The following is a 21643-nucleotide window of genomic DNA, read 5'->3' as shown; positions in this document are numbered from 1 at the left end:
ACCCAATCTAGGTATGTTTATCATTTAATCCTCAAAGTTCTCTGGTGGCAACTGGCAGTATGGATACTACAGCAAAGCTCTGGGACATACAGTCTGGAGAAGAATCTGTTACTCTGACAGTATGTACAAATTTTTTTTCCACAAATGCTTCTTTTCTGCTTAACTACCTTGAAGTTATATCATCTGAAAATATTAGATGAAAAGCGTGTTTGTAATTAAGATTGAAAATGAAATCAGTGACAGATGCTAGGAATCTAAATAAAAACTGAAAATACAAGAAGTAATCAGTAGGTGAGGCTATTCTGTAGGAAGAGGTGCCTACAGATATGTCTTGATCTGCTGAATATTTCCAACAATTTTTGCTTTTATTTTTCATTTTGTTATCATATTTCGTTCATTTTGATGGCTCGTTTTTAATCCATGACTTGAACATTAATTGCCAAAGTTGTATTGTACATTTGCGTTGTGGCAGATAGATGTGAATCAGGTTGGCAATAACCTGTTTTCAAAGAATCTCAATGTGTAAATGAATTTGAGTTGTTTATTTTCCTAAATGTGAATTTTTTTCAGAAATTCTCTAAACCTAAGATTGTTTTATTACATTACCTTTAGTTACAGATAATACATATAATCAGCGGTTCTCTCTGATGTACCAACATGAATTTTTCTCTTTTCTGTATAACTGATTATCTGGTAGATTCTTCATTAGGAGTGATAATTCAAATTAGACTAATGGGTGACGGTTCCACTTCTTGTCAACAGGATTCTTGTGTTGTCTATTGATTCTGAGTGGAAAGGTGTTTCAAGTGCACTTTAAAGACTTGAGCATTTATGTATTTTTCAGTGTTGCATAGAAGTTTTTGGCATTGTTGCTGCTATCATTTCAATGAGACTTTCAATAATGTGGCTTAGATGTAATCAGGCTCCCACTGTACTATTCATAAAAGTATAGGAAATTATATTTTTTTGAGGTCAATGTATACCTCTCAATTAGCAACACTATAAGTTGGTTACGTGCTTGCAGTGCAGTACAGCACAATGCAGGCCCTTCAGCTCACAATGTTGTGCCAGTCTACTAACCTACTCTAAAATCAACTAAATCCTTCCCTCTTACATAGCCCATAACCCTCCATTTTGCTTCATCTGCCACCCGCAGCTCCCTGCGGATCATTACTGTGAAGAGATTAGTTGCCAGGATAATTTCAGTGTTTGCCAGTAATAAAACAGAAAATCTAGAAGTACTTATCAGGCCAAGTTGCAATCGTGGAGCTTACAAGAGCAGTCTAACCTCCTGAACATCTCCAATATATTATGTTTTATTTCAGATTTATGGCATTTTCGGTACTTTGCTTTTCCTTTACATATATTAGTGTTTAATCCATGCTAGATTAAGATCCAATATGGATCTTATTGAGCCATATTACTAGTGGAGAAGAGTGGACTTTATGCTAAATAATAGAGATAATGAATCAAGCTTGCAAAGATGTGGTAAATCAAAGAGTCAAAATTAGAGGAAGCAAGGTCAACATGACTGTACCTATTTGAAGAAGTAGCATACTATATGCTATGGATTAAGGGGACACAACTGATGTACTTCTTGAAAACTGGCTGTCACACATGAAACTGTTGGAATAAATGGAGGAGTCTTGGAAGAATGTAATTGGTGGACTAACTCAGAGATTAGTTCCTGGCTCTCTGTTGTTTACCATAGGGATTTTTTTTATCTGTTAGTTACAATTTACATTAATGACATGGAGGAGGGATTGAAGTGCAAGGTTTCCAGGTTTGCTGCTGATATGAAATTAAATGGAAGAATATGTTGTGACAAAGTCATTGTGATTTTGCAAAATGTTATAGAAAACTACCAAATGGAATTTAATGTGTGGAGATATGAGAGCATGCACTCTGGTAAGAGTAAAAAAAAGGCAGATGCTTATCCAAATAGAGAAGGATGGTAAATGAGTGAAGCTGTGATGATTCCAGATGTTCCAAAGCATAAATCACAATGTTTCTATGCAGGTCCACAAATAGTTGAGAAGGCATTTTTTATGAAGGATTTGGAGTTTAATATCTGGAGGTTTTGTTGCGGTGTGCAGGATGCTAGTGAGCGCACACCTGGAATACTGTCCAAATCTTTGTCTCCTTACAAGAAATGGATATCTTATCATTAGAGGCAGTCCAGACAAGAGTCACCAGGCCGGTTGGGATGAAAGAGCTGTCCTATCAAGAGAGGCTAGTCTGTTTCAGTCTGCATTGCTTGGAGTTTAGAAGATTTACTTCTAAAGGAGCTTGATATATAAATCCCATAAGGGATGACAGAGTGAATATTAGGAATTCTCTGACTCACTGGTGGTGAGTTATCAGAATCAGGTTTAATATCTCTGGCACATGTCATGAAATTTCTTAACTTTGTGGCAGCAGTACAATAAAATACATACAAAAAATCTGAATTACACCATGTATATATATATATATATATATATGTAAATTAAATAGTTAAATAAGTAGTGCAAAAACAGAAATAATAAGTAGTGAGGTACTGTTCATGGGTTCAGTGTCCATTTAGAAATTGGATGACAGAGGGAAAGAAGCTGTTCCTGAATTGCTGAGTGTGTGCCTTCAGGCTTCTGTACCTCCTACCTGATGGTAACAGTGAGAAGAGGGCATGTCCTGGATGGTGGATGTCCTTAATGATGGAAACTGCCTTCCTGAGGCACAGCTCCTTGAAGATGTCTTGTGCAGTTGCTCCCTCATGCCAGATGATAATGTAGACAATCGGAATGCTTTCCATGGTACATCTGTAGAAGTTTTTGAGTGACTTAGGTGGACAAACCCAATCTCCTCAAACTCCTAATGAAATATAGCTGCTGTATTGCATTCTTTCTAGTAGCATCAATATGTTTGCAGTGAAGATATATAATATTTACAGTGGAGATACATGAGTAATTGAAAGATTGAGGAATTGAGTGTTATGGAAAACATGGCATAAGAAGAACTGAACCTAGTATAGATCACCCATGGTCATACTGACTGGCAAGGTAGGCTTGAGGAACCTGGATATTACAAGAAAGATACTGGCATGGATAGATGATTGGCTGATTGGCAGGAGATAAAGAATGGAAATAAAGGAAGCTTTTTCTGGTTGGCTGCCGGTGACTAGTTGTATTCTGCAGGGGTCTGTGTTCAGACTGCTTCTTTTTACGTTATATGTTAATGATTTGATGGCTTTGTGGCCAGGTTTGTGGATGATGTGAAGAAGAGGGGCAGGTAGGGTTGAGGAAGTAAGAAGGCTGCAGAAGGACTTGGACTGATTAGGTGAAAGGGCAAAGAAGTGGCAGATGGAATACGATGTTACAAAGTGTATGGTCATGCACTTTGGCAGAAGGAACAAAAGCGTAGTCTATTTTCTAAATGGGCAGAAAATTAAAAAATCCGAGGTGCAAAAGGACTTGGGAGTCCATGTGCCGGATTCCCTAAAGGTTAACTTGCAGGTGGCGATGAAGGCAAATGCAATGTCAACATTCATTTCTAGAGTCTAGAATATAAAAACAAGGATATAATGCTGAGGCTTTATAAGGCATTGATGAGGACTCACTTAAGTATTGTGAGCAGTTTTGGGCCCCTTATCTAAGAAAGGATGTGCTGATATTGGAGATGGTTGTGAGAATGATTCTGGGAATGAAAGGTAATGAAGAGTATTTGATGGCTATGGGATCTCATTGAAACCTATCGAACATTGAAAGGCCTAGGTAGCGGATGTGGAGAGGATGTGGGGGAGTTCTCATTCAGAGGGCACAGCCTCAGAATAGAGCAGGGGTTCTCACAGTGGTTAATGGTAGGGGTTCACAGCATAAAAAGGTAGGGACCCCTGGAGTAGAGGAACATCCATTAAGAATGGAGATGAGGAGGAATATCTTTAGCTAGAGTGTGGTGAATCTGTGGTATTTTTTGCCACATGCAACTGTGGAGGGTGTATTTAAAGGGGAGGTTGATAGGATTTCTCAGGGAGTGAAAGGTTATGGGGAGAAGGCAGAAGAATGAGGTTGAGAGGGATCATGGATCAGCCATGATGAAATGGCAGATCAGACTTGATGGGCCGAATGGCTTAAGTCTGCTGTAACTCTTGTGGTCTTATGGTTTTATAATGAGGAATCACACAAGTCTGAGATGCAAAGGTTCGAAGATGTTCTGGAGATTATTTTGCAAAAGCCTCATCTGTATGTACAACAAGTAATTAGAAAAGCATTCTTTATTTTAAGGGGGAATTGAATATAGAAAATATGAAGTTATGCATCAGTGAGATAGAGCATTAGGAGATGTGTTGGAAGAAGTTCAGAGAAGATTTATAGACAAATATTTGGAATAAAGGGTTGCATTAGAGGGAATGGTTGTAAAGACTATACTTGTACTTGAAGGGACTTTTTCTGAAGCATACTGATGGGTCTCGACAGAGTGGATATGGATATGATGTCCCCTATGGTCTAATCTGGAACTCACTGCTAAAAAGTAAGGATCACCCATTTAAGATGGAGGGAAAATGCATTTTTTTCTAATGGTTATGGGTATTTGAATCTCTCATCCTCAAAGAGTGGTGGAGGTAGAGCTCCTGAATGTTTCTTAAGACAGAGGTAAACAGATTATTGTTGAAAGACAAGATAAAGTGTTGCCACAGATGGACAGGGGTTTCAATTTGTAGGTCAATTTGGTTCTTGCTAAGTGGTGGAATAGTCTTGAGGGACAGAATGACTTATTCTTATTCCTAAATCAAGTATCTGTATGTTATGTTCGTATGGCTCTGCTGATGCTTCCTTCTCTTCTTTGGACTAAACTTCACTTGTTAAGTGAACAACTAACGACTTAATTTCAGGTTGTCCCTTTCTGATGACTTTATTTCTTTTTTTTCAGGGTCATTCAGCTGAAATCATTTCTTTGTCATTTAATACAACAGGAGATAAGATTATCACAGGCTCCTTTGACCATACAGTTTCTGTGTGGGATGTGGGATCTGGCAGGTGTGTAAGTTACTTTGCTTAATGTTTCAGCACAATTTTTAATGATGTGATTTTAAATATCCTTTGGAAGATCCATGCAAGTTTGAGCATTCTCAGTTTAATTTGTACAAAGATGCAAAATATTATAAAATATAGGGGAAGATGTTGTTCAGCACATACCCAATAACATAATAATGTTCACATTCCATTTATCTCTGCTTTTCTCACTTAATATTTTTTCTTCTTTTGATCATTTTATTCTTTTTGCTACTTTCTTTGTAACAATATGTGGATTGATATTTGAAATTTCTTCAAGTAGCTCTGGAAAAATACAATGAGTGCCTATACAGCATTCACAGTATTCCAGTTGTGTAAAGAGTAGGATTCATCAAATATAACATGGCTTTACAAATCTATACATTATTTGCTGTCTTTTCTATATTTCAGCGATGACTAAACTTCAATGCTTTTGTAAATTTAAATTTGCCAGACCAATAATCACACCACACAGTTCTTTACTTTATCCTTTTCACCAGTTTATTTGTTTTAGCTCAGCCGGCGAGAAACTCGGAGCTGAACATCAAAGAGACAGAATTTCCCTCTCTCTCTCTCTCTGGGGGCTCATGACAAGCTTCTGTGTAACACTCAGAAACATGTCAATTTATAGAACTGAAGAGACAAAGAGCACTCAGTTTCAACAGATATTTCCGCCAAGTCAGTTAGAGCAAAACTTAATTAAGAGAGTCCACTAAATCAAGGTTTTAATTACAGACAGATACTTGCCTTATCAGTGTGTTCTCTCTAAACAAACGAGGGAACTTAAATCAGTGATGTGAAATTGTAAGGCACGATGTATGCAACCTGTGTGAATTCAGCCCCCATGTCATTCCCAAAGGGACAGCTGTGAGTTGTTAATCTAATCAGGCTGAAGGCAGATTCCTTAACCAAGGACAGACTCTGCACACTTTCCCAGAACAGAGCACACACAAGCTGGCACTTAATTTTAACCTGTTATTTACAAGAATCATTTCTTACCTCCCCTAATATTCTGAAAACTTCATCACTTTCGGAAAAATGTTGCAAAGCTATGAAAAACACTTTATAACTGTATGTTCTTTGTTTCTTAACAAGAAATGAACTGTTCAAATCATAGCCTTGGAGATTTTAAAACACTTTTAAACATATATTAAAGTGGTTTAGTATGGTAGGTCCCTTGTCAGATGCGTGTGATGTTCTGTAAAACCATTGTTCCATGCGCATAAGGCCCAAAGTGTTGTATACATTAGAAGAAGCCTTATATACCAAATCTCACACAAAGACCTCATTGTGCTTGAATTCCTTCCATTGAGGAGGGGGTAAAGTGAAGTAAGTAAATACAGCAGTGGCTTTTGGGTTGAAGATGCAATATTACAGATGGAAATTGTTGTGTAGAGAGAATGAATCGCAGGTGCTGATAGATAATCATGTGTGGATATTAGAGAAGATTCATGAAAATTGATCAGAGAGAGAATTAGGCTTAAATCTTGGGATAAGTGTGAATAGAGGGGTTGGTGCTCTAGAACCTAGGCTCTCAGAAGGAAGGATGATGAGCAGAGCCTACCTGGAAGATGTCAGACTGCTTGGACTGACTGAAAATACGCAGATAAATTCATGCTGCTTCTAAATAATCCCGTAGCAGGCATCTGGTTAAAGAGTGATGCTTGCACCAGTCAGGGGCTGTATAAGTGAAAAATAATTTCTACTCAATATTCTGGATTTTCTTCACATACCTAGAAATGGAAGAGTATGAACTCTTATTTGTACTTCATTCTCAATTCCAAATGTAGGAGCAGTTGGAAAATAAACTTCGTTTGCATTATAGTTGGAAATATGAACTTGTTATTTTTGATTTTTAATTATTTTTAATTTTGTTGTGCATTAGGAGAATGCATACCCTGATTGGGCATCGAGGAGAGATCAGCAGTGCACAGTTTAATTGGGACTGTTCACTCATTGCTACTGGATCAATGGACAAAACTTGCACAGTGAGTTTTACACTAAATTATGCCATCATACTGTATAAATTTCTGCAGCCTTTAAATAACTGGAAATGCAGGCTTCAATCAGACCGGAGTTTCAAAGTGAAATACAGGTTTCCCTCGCTATCCAAAGGTAGAGCGTTCCTATGAAACTGTTTGTAAGCCGAAATGTTGTAAAGCGAAGAAGCAATTACCATTTATTTATATGGGAAAAATTTTTGAGTGTTCCCAGACCCAAAAAATAACCTACCAAATCATACCAAATAACACATAAAACCTAAAATAACACGAACATATAGTAAAAGCAGGAATGATATGATAAATATACAGCCTATATAAAGTAGAAATATTGTAGGTATGATGAGGTTTCACTTATCAGTATCTGGAAGACAGTGAGCCAAAACTGATTTGGAGAAAAAAAATCGGCATGTACACGCATGTGCACGTACACGCCTACACACGTACACACATACGTACATACATGCGTATGCATGTACATACATACGTACGTACACACATGCGCACACAACTGCCCGCACAAGGCTTCACAGTCATGGTAGTCTTTCTCGGGGTGAACACATGTATAAAGCGGGCGTCTTTTTTTTGTAAAAGTGAAAATTCTCTTTGATTAGCGAAAACAGGTACTGATGTAGGTCTTTCGTAACAGCAAGTTGTTGTAAAGCGAACGTTCAAAAAACGGGGGCCATCTGTAACTCAGTATTAACATTATTTGTCACTGCTGTTCTGGAAGATAGCTTTTTATTGCATTGCTTGCTTTTATTTATATCTCATCTGGCCTCCATTTTAAAATTAAGAAATGAAATTGAAGATGGAAGTCGAGATATATAATTTTGAGAAATGCAAGCATTGCCAATGTCTTAATTTTTGACTCCTGTTGTCTAATAGGGTTATGATTTTTTTTCTAGCCTGTAAAGGGCAGAAGTTGCAAAGCAAGTCATTTAATAAGACATTGGTAGGAATATTCTTGCTATTGAGATTTTACCATTTTAATATTTAAACTTGTATTTGGACAAGATAATGAACAGACAATTCCACAATTTAGTTTCAGCATCTTATTTGAAAACACATCTCCAGCTCCACTTCAGTGCTACCTATTGTGGATCCTCCATATGGTCATATTTATGACACTGCTTCTCCTACATTTGCTAATGAATAAGCAGATATTATTTCCCAATTATAAATACATAATAATAAATACTTGACTTTGGTTCTCAAACCAATTCTATTCCTTTGTTAGTGACTCTTTCTCAAATGAGATAGAAGCATAGAAACATAGAAAACCTACCGCACAATACAGTGCCCACAATGCTGAACATGTACTTATTTTAGAAATTACCTAGGGATTATCCATGGCCCTCTATTTTTCTAAGCTCCACGTACCTATCCAGGAGTCTCTTAAAAGACCCTATCATTTCCGCCTCCACCACTGCTGCCAGCAGCCCATTCCACGCACTCACCACTCTCTGCGTAAAAAAAACTTACCCCTGGCATCTCCTCTGTAACTACTTCCACACACCTTAAAACTGTTCCCTCTCATGCCAGCCATTTCAGCCCTGTGAAAAAGCCTCTGACTATCCACTTGATCAATGCCTCACATCATCTTATACACCTCTAATCGGTCACCTCTCATCCTCCGCTGCTGTAAGGAGAAAAGGCCGAGTTCACTCAACCTATTCTCATATGGCATCCTCCCCAATCCAGGCAACATCCTTGTAAATCTCCTCTGCACCCTTTCTATAGTTTCCACATCCTTTCTGTAGTGAGGTGCCCAGAACTGAGCACAGTACTCCCAAGGGGGGTCTGATTAGGGTCCCATATAGCTGTAACATTACCTCTTGACTCTTAAACTCAATCCTACGGTTGATGCAGGCTAATGTGCCGTGTGTCTTCTCAACGACAGAGTCAATCTGCGCAGCAGCTTTAAGCGTCCTATGGACTCGGACCCCAAGATCCCTCTGATCCTCCACACCGCCAAGAATCTTACCAGTAATACTATATTCTGCCATCATCTGCCATGACCTTGATGATTGAACTACATATATTCTCTCATTACCAAGATTCTCTTCATCCATCTCCATAATATTGCCCACCTGCATACCTGTCTCAGCTCATCTTTTACTGAAATTCTCACACATCTACAGACTTGCTTATTTTCCTGCCTCTGTAAACCTGAGCTCATTCACATTTATCTTAACTAGCATGAAAGCTTATTTACCCAATTATCTCTGATAGCTTCCTGTTACTGTGTTTTCTTAAGTGTCATTTTGCCTTTATTTCAGTAAAGGACTCTTTAAAAATGAATTAATTTGACTTACTTAAATTGATTACATTCCAGATGTGGGATGCAGTTAATGGGAAGTGCGTAGCAACTTTGTCTGGGCATGAAGATGAAGTACTTGATGTTTGCTTTGATTATACAGGACAGCTTATAGCAACTGCATCGGCTGATGGTAGGTTTACTAGCAGTCCATAAAAGGGCCTATTTGTGTACAGCGCCTTTTCCATCCCTGCTACATGTCCTTGTGTTTATATGCTGATATGATTTCCCCCACTTTTAATAAAAATGCTCTGAAGTATACTCGATTATTATAATAGCAGCTGTTGAAAACATTCTTTTATTACATTTGAATTAATCTCTCCCTTACAAAGATTTTAACATATGCCTCAGGACATTCATTAATCATATGATTGATATAACTTCAAGAGGTTCTGTTGTACTGAGTTGACCCTTAGTCAATGAGCAGAATCAATGTGTGATGATGCATCCTTTGATTCTTCCAGATATAACATGCAGTTAGTTTACATTAATGATTTTGCATAATTGGTACTTCAACATAGTGAGTTTATGTGGAATCAGCGAGTAAGAGGTTATTTTACTAAAGAAATGCAGAAAAGTATTTTAGAAAACATACGGGGTAATGCAAAAGGATAGGCAGGAAGGTAAGGGAGGTAGGGTAACACTCTTACTTAAGAGTGAGATCAGGGAGATAGTGAGAGGTAATATAAGATCCAAGAGCAGAATGTTGAATCCATCTTGGTAGAGATTAGGAATAGTAAAGGGAGAAAAAAATCTGGTAGGAGCAGTCTATAGGCCACTAAATAATATTACAGAGGCACAGGCAATAAATCAAAAAATATCTAATGTATGTAAGAATACTGACTGCTATCATGGAGCTTTAACTTGCACATAGATTGGATGAATCAAGTAGGTTGAGGCAGTCTTGTGAAGACTTCACAGAATCCGTCCAAGAGTTGCCTAGCGTAGACTGGGAGCATAGGCTATATGGTGGGACAATTGAGGAATGGTGGAAGACCTTCAAAGAGATATTTCACAGCATTCAAAATAAAAGTATATTCCATTTAAAAGCAAGGACAGTAAGGATGGAGAAAGCCCAGGGAGAATATATTATGAAAGAAAATTACACAAAATATAAGAACAGAGAGTAAAAGTTTTCATCATTATATAAAGTGGAAAAGGATGGCTAAAGTGAACATAGCTCCTTTGGAAGATAAGAAAGGGGAATTAATATTGGGTAATGCAGAAATGTCAGAAGTTTCGAGCAACTATTTTGTGTTGGAATTCAGTATCTGACGGTACTGAGAAAATGACAGAAGTTATAGTAGGGGCATTAATGATAATTTAAGAAAATTCTCTTGTCTCTTAGGCAGGTCCCAGCGGGTTGGATTACAGCAAATATCATGCCGCAGTTTTTAAAAAATTGTAGGCAAAAGGCAGGTAACCATAGGCCAGTTAGCTTACCATCTGCAGCTAGGAAAATGCTTGAAATTATTACAAAGGAATAAATAATGAGATATCTAAATAGAAGTGGTTCTATCAGGCAGACACAGCATGGATTCAGGAAGGACAGTTTGCTTGACAAACTCACTGGATTTCTTTGAGGATATAATGAACACAGTGAATAGAAGGGAACAGGTGGATGCTATATACTTGGATTTCCAGAAGGCTTTTGACGAGGTGCTGCATAAAAAACTTATCCATAAGATAAAGATGCATAGACAAGAGAAAATCTGCAGATGCTGGAAATCCAAGCAACACACAAAATGCTGGAGGATGTATGCAGGCCAGGCAGCATCTTGCTGAAGGGTCTTGACCCAAAACATCTTTGAAAGATACATAGCATTGGGAATAATATATTAGCTTGGATAGAGAATTGGTTAACCAATGGAAGGCAGGGAGTTGAGATAAATGGGTGATTTAACCAGTAAGCAGTCAGTGGTGAACAGACTGCTACAGGGGTTTTTGCTAGGCCTGCAATTGTTCACAATATACATTAATAATTTGGAAGCGGGGACCCTATCTACGTTTGCTCATGATGTTAAATTGAATAGAAAAGCAAATTGGGCAGAGGATGCTGAGTGTCTGGAGAGAAAGATATAGATAGGCTAAGTGAATGGCAAGGGGTCTGGTAGAAGGAATACAATGATGGTAAATGTGAGGTCATCCACTTTTCAAGGAAAATTACAGTTTCAGATTATTATTTAAATGGTGAAAGATTGTAGCATGCTGTTGTGTAGAGGGACTTGGGAATGCTTGTGCAGGAATCACAAAAGTGTTGATTTGAAGATGCAACAAGTTATCAAGAAGGCAAATGGAATGTTGGCCTTCATTGTTAGAGAGCTTGAATTTAAGAGAAAGGAGGTTATGATGCAACTGTGTAGAGTATTAGTGAGGCTGCACCGAGATTACTGTGTGCAGTTCTGGTCTTCTTATTGGAGAAAATATATATGGTACTAGCTTTGGAGACGTGGCAGAACAAGTTCACCAGGCTAAACACAAAACACTCTGCAGATGCTGGGGTCAAAGCAACAAGCTCCTGGTGCTGCCTCCTCTACATTGGTGAGACCCGACACAGATTGGGGGACCGTTGCTACCCATTTCAACTCTGCTTCACCTTCCCATTTGGATATGTCCATACATGGCCTTTTCTACTGCCATGATGAGGCCAAACTCAGGTTGGAGGAGCAACACCTCATCTACCGTCTGGGTAGCCTCCAGCCCCTTGGCATGATCATTGAATTCTCCAACTTCCGGTAATTCCCTCCCCCTCCCTTCCCCCATCCCAGTTTCCCTCTGCCTCCTCCTCTAGCTGCCTTTCGCCTCCCTCATGGTTCCGCCTCTTTCTACTACCCATTGTGCTTTCCCCTTACATTCCTTCTTCACCTTTCCTGCCTATCCCCTCCCTGCTTCCCCTCCCCACCCCTTGATCTTTCCTGTTATTGGTTTTTCACCTGTCACCTACCAGCCTTCTCCTTCCCACCCTCCCTCCACCTTCTTTATAGGGCCCCTGTCCCCTCCCTCTTCAGTCCTGACGAAGGGTCTCGGCCTGAAACGTTGACTGTTCATTTCCACGGATGCTGCCCGACCTGCTGAGTTCCTCCAGCGTGTTGTACGTGTTGCTTAGGTTCACCAGGCTGATTCTGGTGATGAGGATTTAGCCTTTGAGGCTGTATTGAATCACTTGGAACTATACTGCCTGGAATTCAGAGGAATGAGAGGGGGTCTTATAAAAACATATTAAATTATGAAAGGGATAGGTAAGATAGAGATAGGAAAGTTATTTTCATTGGTAAGAGGACATAGCTTCAAGATTTCGGGGAGTAGATTTAGGATGGAGATGAGGAGGAGCTGCTTTCCCCAGAGAGTAGAAAATCCATTGACTTCTCTGCCCAGGAAAGCAGTAGAGGCCACCTCATTAACTATATTTAAAACACAGTAGGGGAATTAAAGATTATGGGAAAAAATGGATAGGTTGGGCTGAATCTATGGCTAGATCAGCCATAATCTTATTGAATGGCCTTGTATTTCTTATGTTGTTGTGGACTAAACATGCTTTTTCTTAGTGGCTGCTGATAAGAACATTTCATTAAATGGAATCAAATGAATAGCTCACTAATCCCTTTTTTGGAGCTGAAGTGATTTTAACCTTGTGCACGCTGAAACATAATATTTTCACCTATTTCCCATCAAAATTTTTAATGTGATACTGTAACAAGCTTTAATAATGGCAGGAATTAGTGAAGAAAAGGCTTTTTGTGTATAAGATGTATAATCCTAGTCTACTAGGCATGATGACTTCAGTTTTGTGCACAATAGAATTTCACAGCTGGTGGACCTAATCCAAAATAAGTACAAACTCTGCATACCACATTGTTTTAAAGTTCAAAGTAAATTTATTATCAAGGTAAATATATGTCACCATATACTGTACAGCCCTGGTGAGTCACTTTCTTGTGGGCATACTCAGTGAATTCAAGAACCATAGTAGAATCAATGAAGGACAGTGAACACACTTTTCATTGTGGAAAAGACAATAAACTGTGCAAATATAAAAGGAAAAAGGAAGTAATATAAATAAATAAATAAACAATAAATACCCAGAACATGAGATAAAGGGTTCTTGAAAGTGAGACGATAGATGGTGGGAACAATTCAGTGATGATGCAAGTGAAGTTGAGTGAAGTTATCCCACTGGTTCAAGAGCCTGATGGTCGAAGGATAATAACTGCTCTTGAATCTGGTGGTGTGAGGACTGAGGCTCCTGTACCTTCTTACTGATGGCAGCAGTAAGAGTGAATAACCTGGGCATTGGGTGTCTCTGATGATGGTGCTGCTTCCCTGCAGCAGTGCTCCATGTAGATGTGGTAAATGCTGGGGTTAAAACACCTTTTCAGTTTTGCATACTGAATACGTATTTTTGAAACTGTATTCTTTTCTGTGCAGCCTGATCCAAACTGGCAGGTTTTAAGCAGGGTCAGGATGAAAACAATGGTTTTCTAATTCCTGCTGGGATTACACATCTAGGAAATTAAAGGATGATTTGATTTAAAGGCTTTCAATATAAAATAAAGATTGTCTTGATGTTCATTAATTAGCTGAACTGTTTTCTGGTTATTTAGGACACTATGTTATTATTGAAAATTACAAACTTTTCAAGAATGAAGTTATAAAAGAATTGCTCAAACAAAAATAATGTCAGAAGATAATAAATTCTTTCTGATAACTGTTGATGCTGGCCGCTTGTTTACATTGAAAGCTCAGATTGATCTCTGTTTTCAGGGGTGCTGAGGAAAATGGGGCATGGTCTTATTTGCACATCTGCTGTGATCTTATGACACGATAGAACAGGTTCATGTTCCCTATGCACATATTTTGAGCTAGTGGTAAAGATATTACCAGCCAGCAAATTCAACAGGATAAGTTTCAGAATCTTTAATCTATAACTGTATAGGGTTTAATTTTTAAATTTTTGTTTGGAGATACGAACAAAATCTCTTGGGCTCTTTCAGCCCATTGAGCCTGTGCCATCCTGCTACACCCGCATAAGCAATTAACCTACTAACCTGTATGTCTTTAGAATGTGGGAGGAAACCGGAGCTCCCGTAGGAAGCCCACACGGTTATGGGGATAACATGTAAACTCCTTACACACAGTATTGGGAATTGAACCCCGATCACTGGCGCTATTATAGCGTTACACTAACTGTTTGGCTACTGTGCATTCCCAAGTGCCCTTTACCACTTGAGTAGGTAAATGGTAGAATTATGTGATGAATGGAACAACATATTTGTATGAATATCATATTAGTTAACTGAAAAGTAATAAAAACAAACTAGAATAAAGAAACATGAGATTCTGGAGCCCAGGCCAGCACAGGCAATGTAAAGAGAAGCATTAATGTTTCTGGTCCAGGGTAGTGAAGATTTTTAAATCTGGTGTTAATTGATTCTCTATGTATAGATGCAGTCTGTTTTGCTGAGCATTTTCAGCATTAAAAAAAAATCTGATCAGCTCCCTAGAATTATGCAAGTTAAATGAAGAATAACCGATATGCAATATAGATGGCCCAAACAGCATTAACTGTTAATGCATTTTAATTTTCACTTCAATTACATCACTTAATTATTTAAAAAGTCTATAAAAAGTGATATAATTATTCAGAATTTAATAACCCTATTAAAAAAGTAAATCATTATTTAAATATTTCAGTTTACGAAGTGAATGTAGCTTGGTGAATTTAATTATAATGTTACACCAAGTATCTTTGCTTTTGATATTATGAACTTGTGGCTGAAGATTATTTGAAGAATAATTAAGAGATCTTTGAGAGGATTACAACAAACCTGACTACATTTCAAAAAGATGGTTTAAAGGGAATTAATGTATCTTTTGATTGTGATACCTTCACATGAATGTATGTCCAACTTTCTTTCATTTAGTAGCTCTTACATCCACAGTGATGAAGTGTTTTAAGAGGATAATGATGAAACATATCAACTCCTGCCTGAGAAGCGACTTGTATCTGCTCCAATTTGCCTACTGGCGCAACAGGTCTCACTCAACATCTGGACAGGAAGGATGCATACATCAGGATGCTCTTTATCAACTACAGCTTCGCATTCAATACTATCATCCCATCAAAAATAATCAATAAGTTTCAAGATCTTGACCTCAAAACCTCCTGTGCAATTAGATCCTCAATTTCCTCACAGTCAGTTCAGATTGGCAACCACATCTCCACAATCTCCATCAATTCAGGTTTACCACAACACTGTGTGCCTAGCCCCCTGTTCTTCTCGTTTTACGGTTATGACTGTGTGGCTAAACACAGCTCCAAACCATATTCAAGTCTGGTGATGACATCAGTGTCTTAGGCCAAATCAAAGCTGGTGACAAATTACTTACTCAATGTCAATAAGACCAAGGAGCTAATTATTGACTTCAGGAGGAGAAAACCAGAGGTCTATGAGCCATTCCTCATTGAAGAATCAGAGGTGGAGAGGGTCAGCAACTTTAAATTCCTCAGTGTTAGCATTTTGGAGGACCAGACTTAGGCCCAACACATAAATTCAGTTATAAGAAAACAAGGTCGCACCTCTACTTCCTTAGCAGTTTGCGAAAATTCAGCATGATATCTAAAAGTTTGGTAAACTTCTATGGATGTGAGGTGGAGCATATAATGGCTGGCTGTATCACAGCCTGGTATGGAAACACCCATGACCTTAAATGGAAAATCCTACAAAAAGTAGCATATACAGCCAGTCCATCATGGATAAAGCCCTCCCACCGCTGAGCACATCTACACAGAGTGTTGCCGCAGGAAAGCTGCATCCATCATCAGGGACCCCCACCACCCAGGTCATGCTGTCTTCTCGCTGCTGCCATCAGGAAGAAGGTACAGGAGCCTCAGGTCTCACACCACCAGGTTCAGGAACAGTTATTACCCCTCAGCCATCAGGCTCTTGGACCAAGGAGATAACTTCACTTGCTCCATCATTGAAATGTTACTGCAACCTATGGACTTACTTTCAAGGACTCTTCATCTCATAGTCTCAATACTTATTGCTTATTTATTTATCATTATTATTTCTTTCTTTTGTATTTGCACAGTTTGTTGTCTTTTGAATGCCCAAGTTGGAGTGGTATTTTATTGATTCTATTATGCTTATTTTTCTATTATGGATTTATTGGATATGCCAACAAGAAAATTAATCTCAGGATAGCATATGATGACATATGTACTTTGATAATAAATTTACTTTGAGCTTTGAACATGTTGATAATTGCCTAGTATCAGTTGCCCATCTGAAACCAGGATCAGGAAGCGTTCGTTCCCTGATAGATTCCAAGTGTTGAGACTTTTTCAAGCTGTTTCTTACATCCATTTGTGGGAAGATCTTATATCTTCACTGAGATTGTTATCTGTATTTATGCCAGAAATGGTAATTTTTTTCATTATTTGCTTGAAGGCACTGCAAGAGTTTATAGTGCAGCCAGCCGCAAGTGTATGCTGAAGTTAAAGGGTCATGAAGGAGAAATATCAAAGGTAAGTGTAGAAAAGTGTTTTAGAAAAGAGAATGACTATATTAAAGGTTACATTTACGTAGGATTTAGTTGAAGTTGAGTATAAAGCAGGCATAAATTTATCAGGCATTTACTCTGAGCACTGCTCAGTAACCACAGTATGCCTATCTATTGTGGGATACATGAAATGGTCTTTATTTCAGTACTAAACAGTCCTGCTCTTTCAACTTGTCCTTGAATACATAGATAACTGTGTTGATATTATTTCCTGCACTCATGTAGAACTTAAAAATATCATTAAATTTTTTGCCTATTTCCTCCCTGCTCTCACATATGCTTGATCGATTGTTGACTCTCCACAGCAGTGTCATTAAGTCATAAAGTCAGAGTACTACAGCATAAGTACCATCCCTTCTAGTCCATGTTTACCTGCTCTTCTGCTTAATCCCATCTTCCTGTGCCCAGACCATAGCCATCTATACCCCTCCCATCCATGTACCTATCCAAACTAGCATCTATCACATACATTGGCAGCTAGTTCCATACTCACACCACCTCAGAGTTTTCCCTCAGATTTTCCTTAAGTAATTCACCTTTCACCCTAAACCTATGACCTCTACTGCCAGTCTCACTTGACTTGAGGGGAAAAAAGCCTGCATATATTCACCCCATATAACCTCCTTATAATCTTGTTTGCCTCTGTAAGATACCCCTCATTCTCCTGCACTCTAGGGAGTAAAGTCTTAACTAGTCAATCTTTCCCTATAACTCAAGTCCTCAAGTCCCAGCAGTATCCTTTTAAAATGTCGGTCCATGGTCTCTTCTTTTGCCATGATGAGCCCACTCTCAGGTTGGGGGAACAACACCTCCATATATGTAGCCTCCAAAGTGATGGCATGAACATTGATTTCTCCTTCAGTTTATCTCTTATCTCTTTTTTTCTCTTCCCTCTGTCTCCCCTCCATTTCAAAGCCCCTCTGGCCTCTTATCTCTTCTTCTCATCTGTCTAGCACCTCCCCCGGTTCCCCTCCTCCTTCTCTTTCTCCCATGGTTCACTCTTCTGTCCTATCAGATTTCCCTTTCTCCAACCCTTTACCATTCCCACCCACCTGGCTTCACCTATCACCTTCTGCTTTAAGTTCCTCCTCTCTCCCCTCTTTTTTAAGGTCCTTGTCTTCATCAACCTTCTTGGTAACCCTCTAGAAAAGCTCTTTAAGATTAGTTAGACATTCTTTGTTCTTGAATCATACTGATGGGATTCTTAACAGCACCTCCTGTATATCTATTCTCATTCCTTCTTCTCTCAGCCAGAACAAGAATGTTTCCCTTTGTCCCTACCTTTTACCCCGCCAGCTTCCACATTTGATGGGCCATCATCCATAACTTTTGCCACCTTCAGTGGGATTCCATTAGCAGACGTGTCTTTATCTCCATTTCACTTTCACACTTTCCTTTGTGATTCCATGGTCCTATGAATATCTTCCAAGTAGTCCCCAGAAATGCAACACCTGCCTATTTATCTCTTCCCTTCTCAGTATCTAGGGACCCAAATAGACCTTAACACAACAGATTCTGCAGATGCTTCAAATCCAGAGAAGTATACAGTATCCAAATGCTGATGGAAATGCACAGGTCTGGCAGCATCTTTGAAAGTGAATAAACTGTTGACATTTTCTGAGTTCTGATGTTGTTCTTCTCTTTTTTATACTTCGTTCATGTTTATTGTCATCAGACTGTACATATATACAATCAAACAAAACAACTTCCTACAGACCATGATGCTACCCACAAAAGATATGTCACATAATGAGGCCCTCCGTTGTTTGGAGATAACCATAGATGTTGCATCCTAGCTGCCTACGTGATACGCAAGCCAGGGCAGCATGATATAGAGAGCAGAATGTTGCCCATACAGCAGGCTACCCCTCTCCACGCAGATGATGAATCCTAAGGAACAGCAAAACTGATTCAGTTTTACACCAGTGGTGTTGCAGGGGTTGACTGTCAGCATTGAACTCAATGTAGAACTGTTTCAGGGACTGCAGCTCAGGAGTTTTCCTTGGGGTTTATACCGGAAGCCTTCCCCATGAGTGGGTATAGCCACAAGGCAGTGGAGGTTTGAGATCAGAGTTTTCCTTCTCCTAGATGAGCTGCCAACCATAGCTAATGAGCCCTATCTGCACACAGCACATAAAGTAAAATACTACTGCAAATAAGTTTTGACTATCCTCACTAAATGATACAGCCAACAGGACACACTAAATGGTGCTCCTGTTAGAATGGGGGTGGGGAGCCCTACACTTCCTCAGAAAGTATAGATGCCGCTGTGCCTTCTTGACTAATGAGGAGGTGTTTTAGGTCTAGGTTTAAGTGCACATCAAGGAACTTTGTTCTCTTCATTCTCCCCCTAAAAGAGTTATTAATGTGCAATGGAGAGTGGTCGACCTGCAACTTCCTGAAGTCCACAATCATCTCTCTTGTCTTGTCCAGGTTGAGACTCAGGTTGTGAGGTACCAGTGCTCAGCCTGATTCTAACTACCAATTTTGAAAGTAATTATTATCTTGATAACCTTGGTCCATACTCTGTCAGAGACATTGCTTCTGTTCTTCCATTTCTCCCCATCTTACAATTTAAAACAATTTGTTTTAACACTTTTCTGGCTCCAATGAATGACCCTTGATTTGAAACATCAGCATTATTTCATATCTCCCTCTCCCTCAATCGTATTGGTGCAAAATTTTCCATTTTTGTTTTAGATTTATTGCATCTGCAATGCTCTTTGATCCATGTAAATAAATGATATTGTTGCTTTCTCCAGTGGCCTCCTTAATGATGATTTGGCCACTTGATCTGGTAGAGTCGGGGATAAATTAATTCATTTAAATCTGAATTTGCATTAATGTCTCAAAATAGCAGGAAACTGACCTTGCACCTGATACAGCTGTGCACCCTGAATAATGGAAGGTTGCACTTGCCAAGGTAATCTCTCAACACTTTTGGCAATTTGGCAGCTGTAGATTACATTGCAAAATTTCAAACTCAAGTGCTAATATCTGACAAGATAGACTGTTTATCTATATTGTCCCATCAGATTCTGACTGAGAAGACCAACTGTGCTTTTATTATGGCATAAATCAATATTGTGAGCAGTTTCTCCTAGGAAATAATAACAAAATCAATTACTAACCATCAAAAATGATTTGAATTAATGGCAAGAGAGAAAAACCATCATAAGATAGGATGGCATAAAACTGTGTTTCAGTAGGGTGCTGCTGTATGATTAACATTTTTATTGCTTTCATATTTGCAGTGATGCAAATGTGTGATGAATTAATGGCATGTGAAACAGTTACATTAAATTTCTTTAGTAATAGGGGATGAAGCACATTTCATTAAACATTTTATTTTCAAAATGACTGTTTCCATACTCTGTTTAATGAACATTTTGTAAAATTGCCTTGAAGCTTTAGAGCTATCTGACCTTGACAGAGTTTCAATTAAATCTTGAAGTTCAAAAACCTTAATTCCTAGATGAATGAATTCCACAATTGAGTTCTGTGATATAAAATGTAGCATAGGGGTAAAGTAAGTTGGATATTCAATAGGAACTATAAATCTTCCCTATATAACTTACATGCATCTTAACTGAGTAAAATAAAATGGTCTTTATATTTGTAATGAAACTAATGTTCCATTAGGCTTTAGTGTGTTATAATAAATTAACTTTTCTGTAATCTAAAGGGAATAATGGAAGAGTATACTGGAAGACAAGGTTAGCTGTTACTTTAAACAAAGTATGCAGGAGCTTCTTTATAAAACTTAATGGTAATTCTGACAAATGCTTCATCATTAAGTAAAGAAGGAATCATTTTATATATCATTTTATTGATACAACATAGAACATTACAGCACAATACAGTCCCTTTTAACCAACACTTGGATCCTTCCCTTCCCTCCTATATAGTCCTCCATTTTTATATTATACATCTGCCCATCGAAGAGTTTCTTAAACACCTCTAATATATCTGTCTCTACCACCACCCCACTCACCCACCACTCTGTGAAAAGAACTTACCTCAGACATCATACCTATACTTTCCTCCAATTACCTTAAAATTATGCCCCCATATACTGGCCATTTCTGCCCTGGGAACAAGTCTTTGGTGACCCACTTTATCTGTGACTCTTCTTATCTTGTACACTTTCTATCAAGTCTTTCATCCTCTTTCACTCCAAAGAGCATAGCTCTAGCTTGCTCAACCTACCTGCATAACACATGCCCTCTAGTCCAGGCAGCATCCTGGTAAATCTCTTCTGCACTCTCTAAAGTTTGCACATGCTTCCTATAATGAGACAGGAACTGAACCAATATTCCAAGTGTGGTCTAACCTGGGTCGTATAAAGCTGCAATATTACTTTGTGGCTCTTGAATTCAATCCTCTGATTAATGAAGGATAACACACATACACCTTTTTAAAATAACAGATCAATTTGCATGGCACCTTTGGGAGATCTAAAGGCCGAAGACCCCAAAATCCCTCTGTTCCTCCACACTGCCAAGAATCCTGCCATTAACTCTGTATTCTGCCTTCAAGTTGACCTTCCAAAATGAATCACTTCACACTTGTTTGAGTTGAACTCCATCTGTCACTTCTTAGCCCAGTCAATATCACACTGCAAGCTACAAAAACCCTTCATACCATCACATCTCCACCACCCTTCCAGTTCCTCATCCTTCAAGATAATGAAGTCTATATTTTAACCATTTTTAATCAATAGTCCTAAAGAC

At 38.6% G+C, this 21643-nt stretch overlaps 1 protein-coding gene across 1 annotated transcript in view; it reads left to right on the top strand.

The window, feature by feature from the left end:
• The window catches only part of daw1 (dynein assembly factor with WDR repeat domains 1), a 57258-nt gene that overhangs the window by 33009 nt on the left and 2606 nt on the right, over positions 1-21643 (top strand). Inside the window, exons 7-11 of the mRNA XM_073041342.1 lie at positions 12-119; positions 4906-5012; positions 6913-7015; positions 9366-9480; positions 16799-16875. Coding sequence (XP_072897443.1) covers positions 12-119; positions 4906-5012; positions 6913-7015; positions 9366-9480; positions 16799-16875 — 510 coding nt within the window. The remainder of the gene's footprint in view (positions 1-11; positions 120-4905; positions 5013-6912; positions 7016-9365; positions 9481-16798; positions 16876-21643) is intronic.

Source organism: Hemitrygon akajei, chromosome 3 (assembly GCF_048418815.1).
Source record: "Hemitrygon akajei chromosome 3, sHemAka1.3, whole genome shotgun sequence".
In the NCBI taxonomy this organism is placed as follows: Eukaryota; Metazoa; Chordata; class Chondrichthyes; order Myliobatiformes; family Dasyatidae; genus Hemitrygon; species Hemitrygon akajei.
This window is presented reverse-complemented; position numbering and strand designations above follow the sequence as displayed.